The sequence below is a fragment of the Gavialis gangeticus genome, unplaced genomic scaffold (assembly GCF_001723915.1).
Source record: "Gavialis gangeticus isolate Ggan-Ray unplaced genomic scaffold, GavGan_comp1, whole genome shotgun sequence".
Lineage (NCBI taxonomy): Eukaryota > Metazoa > Chordata > Crocodylia > Gavialidae > Gavialis > Gavialis gangeticus.
In genome coordinates this window covers 19,238,778-19,245,461 of record NW_017729002.1, presented here as the reverse complement: position 1 = coordinate 19,245,461, position 6,684 = coordinate 19,238,778, and the positions used below count along the sequence as shown (strand labels likewise).

At 43.9% G+C, this 6,684-nt stretch overlaps 1 protein-coding gene across 6 annotated transcripts in view; it reads right to left on the bottom strand.

Moving 5' to 3' along the window:
• The window catches only part of CUNH16orf71 (chromosome unknown C16orf71 homolog), a 250,942-nt gene that overhangs the window by 190,224 nt on the left and 54,034 nt on the right, over nt 1–6,684 (bottom strand). For all 6 annotated transcript variants that reach the window (XM_019507572.1, XM_019507575.1, XM_019507573.1 and 3 more), the window contains one exon: nt 4,941–5,100. In XM_019507572.1, coding sequence (XP_019363117.1) covers nt 4,941–5,100 — 160 coding nt within the window. The remainder of the gene's footprint in view (nt 1–4,940; nt 5,101–6,684) is intronic.

Here is a 6,684-nt window from a genome sequence, read left to right as displayed (position 1 = left end):
ACAGTTAGGGCGGCTAGGAGCTGGAACCAACTTCCAAGGGAAGTGGTGCTGGCCCCTACCCTGGGGGTCTTTAAGAAGAGGCTGGATGCCTACCTGGCTGGACTCATTTGAGTCCCGTTTCTTGTTTTGGGGTTTTGTTGTTCTCCCGCCCTGGCGGGGGGTCGGGCTAGAAGATCTACTAGGTCCCTTCCGACCCTAAATCTATGAAACTATAAAACAAGGCTGTGCAAGTTACATGATTACCACTGATAGCTCACCTTACGGTACTGTCTGCACTACCAGTTAGCCTTTCAAGGGAGCTCTACTTGCTTTTACCAGATCTGGATATGGCCAGAGGGAACAACCATAACATTTTCAAAAGTGCTTCAATGACCTAGCAGCGTATTTTAAAAAATAATCAACTTGGACTCTAGGCCCCCACTTGCCCAGGGGAGTCCGAATCTGCATCTCTCAGACTTTGTAGCACAGTGCTCAGACAGCTGTGCTGGCCATAAAGCACTACTGAATCCCTTTCAGGCACTTCTTCTGAAGCTGACCCATTGCCCCTTGTATTTAACAGCCACTGGAAGAAATGGATGGAACTAGTAGAATGTGGACATTTCTACCCCTTTGGAAAGTGAGTCTCCAGGCTAGACCCCAGGATGCCTTCCCTTTCAGGGAAGCAGCTATTTCACCGAGTGACACCCTTTCTGGTTTGTTCTCTGCCTCCTGGCCCCCCACACCTTGGCTGCCCAGGGTGGTCCCTTTGAAACGAGTGTTTGAAAAAGGGATACCTGGGTAATGTCCAATCTGTGGTATGCTGTGCTGGGAAATCAGAGAGAGACATAATCAAACTTCCTCCAGATGAAAGCAGCCTAGAACCTGGGTTTCTGTATCCCTAGGCAAGTACCTCAACCACCCAGCTATTGGGACAAAACACCCAAGACTTCCCTTGATCCTCTTCCACCCTACCCAGATCATGTTTTTTTAGCTATCTACTTTTTTGACACTTAGAGGCAAAGTACATGTCAACTGGTGCGTGCACATACATAGCTAATGCATAGCCTACTGTGCATGCTTAGTCTATGTGTGCATTTGTACAGGTGCACATGCTGCAGTGGCAGGCACTTCAAAAAACACCCGGTGCTGTAGCACATGCAGTTGTATAAGCGGCAAAATGCATGTCAGCGCTGAGAAAATGGTGGCGGCACACTTTTGAACTAAAACACATCAGAGGTGCTTTCGTTCAAAAGCACACCACCACCATTTTCTATGTGCTGATGCACATTTCACCAACTGCACATGACACAGCACAATGCACATCAACTGGCAATTAACTGAGTCGGCTCTGACACACAGGATCTCTCTCCAGTGTGTCCCTGCACAAAAATGTATATGTATAAATGCCTGCGTGCCCATTTACATGTCCACATCGCAAGGCTAATAGCATCACTATCTGCATGTCAATGGCACTTTCAGCAGTTACATGGGTAAAAAGCTCCCATTTAGACACACAAAGAGAAATAGAATTCCACCGTAAGTGCTTAAATCCTATTGATTTCAATGGGAGTAAGACATCTAGATAAATATGAAAACCCCAGTAGGCATTATCTGCATCTTTAGTGCTTCAGTGTCTCTAAAAAGCTGACCCTTGTTCCCTTAAATCAGTTAAGTGATTTTGATAATTTTATCCCCAAACCTAATTAATTATTTTTTACATCAGTGCCATCCCACTGAGAGCAGAAACTGAAAACAGCATTTGACTGAACTAGGTTAAGCTAAAGAGACAGTTACAATGTAGGATCTACATTTCACTGCTTTCAGGAGCTTAAAAGAGACCTTAATGTAATTGTTTCATATTCTTTAAAAAAAATGTATAATACTTTCTAAGCACGTCTGCTCACCATTGCAGGGCATCCCAGCTTATGCACTGTAATTATTATTCAATTAAATTATTGATGTATAATAGAGTGGTCAGAGTTGTGTGTTCCAAATCTGAACATCTATCACTGCCAAAACAAAAGAAGTAGATAACAAATTTGAAAGTGTGCTACATTGTCAGAAGCTCTGGTTTGTTCTCTGAATATCTAGGTATTAGAGATTTTAATTTCTAAATCTCTGAAAGACACAGCTGCCAAATTATAGCTTTTTTAGTTTTAGATGTCAAAGCATTCTAGTTTTTCTGCTGCTTTCTGTGCAGCAAATAAAAAAAGAAAGAAAAAAGAAAAACCTGTTCTAATTTGAAGCCCAGCAATGCTGCTGACTGGCAGAGTGAATTTTAAGTAACCCTTAAAAAGGACCACGTTAGAAAATGTGTCAGCATCATCCATGATATTTCTCCTTTTAATTTTAATAATAGATTTTTTTATTAATAAGAATTAGAAATAAGCAGAATTGCCTGGAGATTGGGTCCAGTTTGGGCTGTTCTAATACTGGTGCTACCTAGAGTGCATCAAGAATGTAGGGCTGGCCTATATCACAGTCAGTGCTACAACTGCCCAGCTTCCAAATATCAGCCTGGTCTGGTCCTTGGTACTCTCAGCCTTTGGCTCATCTTGCTCTGCTTTGGCTCTTGGCCCTCTCAGGTTGAGCCTGTCCCTCTCTAGCCCATTGGGGCACAGTCCCTGGGCCTCTTGGCTTAAGACCATCCCCATCTCATCCTTGGGGCACAGGCTCTGCCCCCCTCACCTTTGGCCTGCCCCAGAAAGGGCTCAGAATCTGAAGCACCTCCCAGGCACCCCTGCATGGCCTCCTATCCCTCCCTCCAGCCACTACCTGGTTCTGTGGTTAAACTGCAACAAATGATGCAAGCCAAATGCCTTAAATAAAACACTCCAAGCTCCACCAGGTCATCATACCAGTTGCCTCCTCTGAACCCTGGGGTACCTGATCTGGCCCACACTCCTTGCCTGCCTAAGCTGGCAGGAAATCTCCTCTGCAAGAGTCCTAGGCTGTAATGCCCCTCTGCCTCAGGAACCTAGGTTTATATCCCCTGAGCCCTTCCCTCAACAGGCTGTAGGTGTGTCCTCCCATCTTGATGAGCAGCTAATTGGGCCTAGGTTGCAGTTGCACCCTTGCTGCCTTCCCTTCCTCAGCTAACCTGTTTAGCTGCCTGGGGCCCTTTCTGCCACAGTCTCCCTCTTAAAGTAACAGGAGCCCCTGGCTCCTTGTTACACTGTCCTAGTTAGCTTAAAACTAGTTAGCCTGAGGACTAGTTGGCTACCTAGCTAGTAACTAGTACCAAACTCAGTGCAGGGTATAAAACCTGCCTGAGAAGCTGAGTTAATACTTGGGCATTTCTCCTAAATTCCATACTGCTGTAGCTAGACTAGAAGCAATGCCGAAACTAGATACTTTAGAGCTAGCCAAGGGATGTTTATGCTACATTGTAGGCATAGTGGCCGCAGTAGGCATACCCTTAAATTAGAACTGTGAGACTTCTGAAATAAGCATTGGGATACAAAGCCCTTATTCACTATATTGGCTCACTTCAAACTAAGATTAGTAGTACAACCTGACAATATTTGGTGCATTATAAAAAAATGAAATGGTGGGATATAATCTTCTTCTTAATGAACACCACCAGGTAGAGCTCCTGCTGACAACTCCAAATAGGCCAAGAACTGAATGAGTATGCAGACACAGCTGGACAACACATGAAAAACCTTTACAGAAAGTCTCTCTAAAAGAGGGATTAAGTCCACTGGTGGAATACTCTGTGCGGCATTACACCTGCTGCACTTATCCACCATATAGAGAGAAAACATCAGATTGAAGCTTTGTCAAGCCACCATTTTTCAGAGGCCAGTCCACTGTCTGCAAAATGAATATTTAAGATGTAGCAAGGTAGCAAAGGCAAGATTTGCTTAAACACAATTCTGAATGACCCATCCCCTCCTCAAGAGCCTGAGTCTAGGCCACATGACTGTAGCATAGAAAGTATGTTTATTATTAAAGCTTAACTAAAGACATAGCTTATCAATGGATCCTTGTGCAAATTTAAAGGGGAAATCCTTCTCCCCATTCCTTCCTGCACTAAAATCAGTGCAGCAGGAAATTGGGGCTGTATGCACAGATCACCTGGATAGGAAAGTGATCCCAGTCTCTGAGCTTATTTTAAGTTTTATAAAGTTAGAATGATTCTGTGATCCTTTAAGAGCAACACTGGCAAAGAAAGGGAATAATTAAAGCCATTACTCTCCTGTCACACCTGCTGCTTACCCAGGTATGAGAGTGGTTCTGAGAAAACCAGTGATGCAGGGGGCACAAAGCCAAACAGAGGGTAGCATTTTGTTTTTTTACTTAGTTTTAAACTATAAAAAATAAGACTTTTCTTTTTTTCTAAGTCTGAGAACAGTAGGTGAAATTCTGGCCCCAGTGCTATCAATGGAAAAATCCCCCTCACTTTAACAGGGGCAAGAATTGACCCTAAAATCTGCACACACTAGACATGTTTGGTCAAGGAGAGTCTCTCTAGGACATGCAGATGACGTTAATCCCATGGGATGGACCGATGTATGGGGACAGCTCTCAAGACTACTCATAATGCTGATCACAGATTGTTCTTTATCATACTCAATCTATATTAGTGTGTCTGTTAGCTAGCTTCACATATCTATCATTCTCACCGTGAGAGTAGTTAAACATTGGAACAGATTACTTAGAGACTTTGGAATCTTTGAAAGTGTTTAAAAGCAGATTAGAAAAACACAAGTTTAGAATGACTTAGACAGGAATGATCCTGCCTTGCGCAGGGCTTGGTATACATGTAGATAACCTCCTGAAGTCACTTCTATCCCTACTTTTCTACAATTCTAATGACACAACCTTAGAGCAGTATAGTGAGGGACTGTTGGCTTCTGGGACCATGGCTAGATTCACCCCTGAATTTTCCAAAGGAAGTCAGCAGGGTAAGAAAGGAAGATGCTCTGAAAAAGATGTTTCTGTGCTGAGCTACTAACCACGTGAAACAAAAGAGGTGTTTTCTCTGCCATGGGCTGCTTTCCAGTAACTGAGTGCTGAGGCTGCAATCTCTCCAACTGCTCCTGTAGTTTCTGCCTCCTATGTTTCTCTTTCATCTGCTTTTCTTTTTGGGACAGCTCTCTCTGGCTTTCTTCTGCCCTGCAAAATATAGGTAAATACAGATACTTCTAGCTTTGTTCTAACTCAGGGATCTCAGCAGTCTGTTTATTTGCCTGTAATAGATCCATCTTCCATATGCACCAGGCTCCTTCTGAGGGGTTACCTGTTAGTTCCCAAGATGAACCATGTAGAAGAACAACAACAGCAACTGTCAACTGGTCTAATAGCTTTAGTGGTGTCTGAACAGGACCCACATGAAAATAAGCTGAGCAAATGATGTCAGCACAATGTGAGTGTGAGGGAACGGCAGCAGGCTCAGACCCCAACCAACTACAGTACCAGCAATCTGCCTGGAGGTTGAAACATGCTGGTAAAATGGTGGCTATTAGCAAACCTTTGTTCCTGATGTTTCCCCACTTTTTGTCCACATCAAAATTTCCTGAGGGATCCTAAAACCCCTTTTTTCCTCTCCCACTTCCTCTTGCATCACAATGTTGGGCTTCCTTTGACCCAAGACTTTTCATTGTGCTTTATCCTGCTGTACTCTATGGTGGGGCTCTTCCAAGCTTTGAGAGCTATCACAGCAATTACAATATCCACTACAAAAACTGAAGTTCACGAAGATCACTTCAATCTCTCCCTACTGGCCATGATTGTTGTTATCATCATCAAATAAATCAAACTTCCTCTGTATGCAACCTTTGGCCTTTTAAGCTTGGAACCTGTTAGGCTGAAAGTCACTTTGTTGGTAACGGTGGCATTTTAACATTGGAAATGAGGCACAAGCAGGCCCTAGACCAGTGGTGCCTGACCCTTTTAGTCCATGAACTGGATGAGCATTGTCAGGTCTGTCTGTGGGCCAGGTCTGGTCCATGATCCTGAGCTGGCACACAGTGTGGCCCTGCTGAGGCCTGATCCAGCCATGGAGCACAGGACAGTTGGGGCTCAATGCAGTTGTGTGGGAAGGTCCCATGGGAGTAAGATCCAGCCACACAGGAATGGCATGCCCAGGGCCCAATCTGGCCTAGCACACAGCTGCATTAGGCCTTGGTTGAGCCATTCCTGAGTGGCTGAACTGGGTCCCAGCCCCCACAGCTGCATCAGACCCCGACTCAAAGGAGTTCCACATATGCAGGGTGCTGCACTCTCTCAGACAGCAACTGGTGCTTCTGTGCTCCATTTGTCCTTCAGTGCTACCTCCAGCTTTTTTTCCTGTCATGGAGCTTAATGCTCCAGTGCCTCCATGTTTTTAGGGAAGGCAAAATGTTTTAATAGATTTTTATGGACAGGCATTTTTAGGGTGTTTTTATACAGAATGTCTATAAATTCATGGACAGTTAGCAACCCCAAACTTAATGGGGCCCTTGCATGAAGGTCTGCCCCCATGGCATATAGCAGTCCCATGTCAAAGTGGGAGTCATGCAGAATGTACTACAGTCAATTAATTTCGAGGTCTAGCACAAGGAGCCAATTTTTTTGTTTTGTTTTTATTGATGACTTTTCTGTTTTTCTGGGCTGCCAAACCATTTAATTTATCTCAAGTCCTTCTGGGCATGCAAAGATAAAAATAATAATACCAAGCTCTTTTATTACACTCTTTTTTTTTTTTTTTTTTTTTTTTTT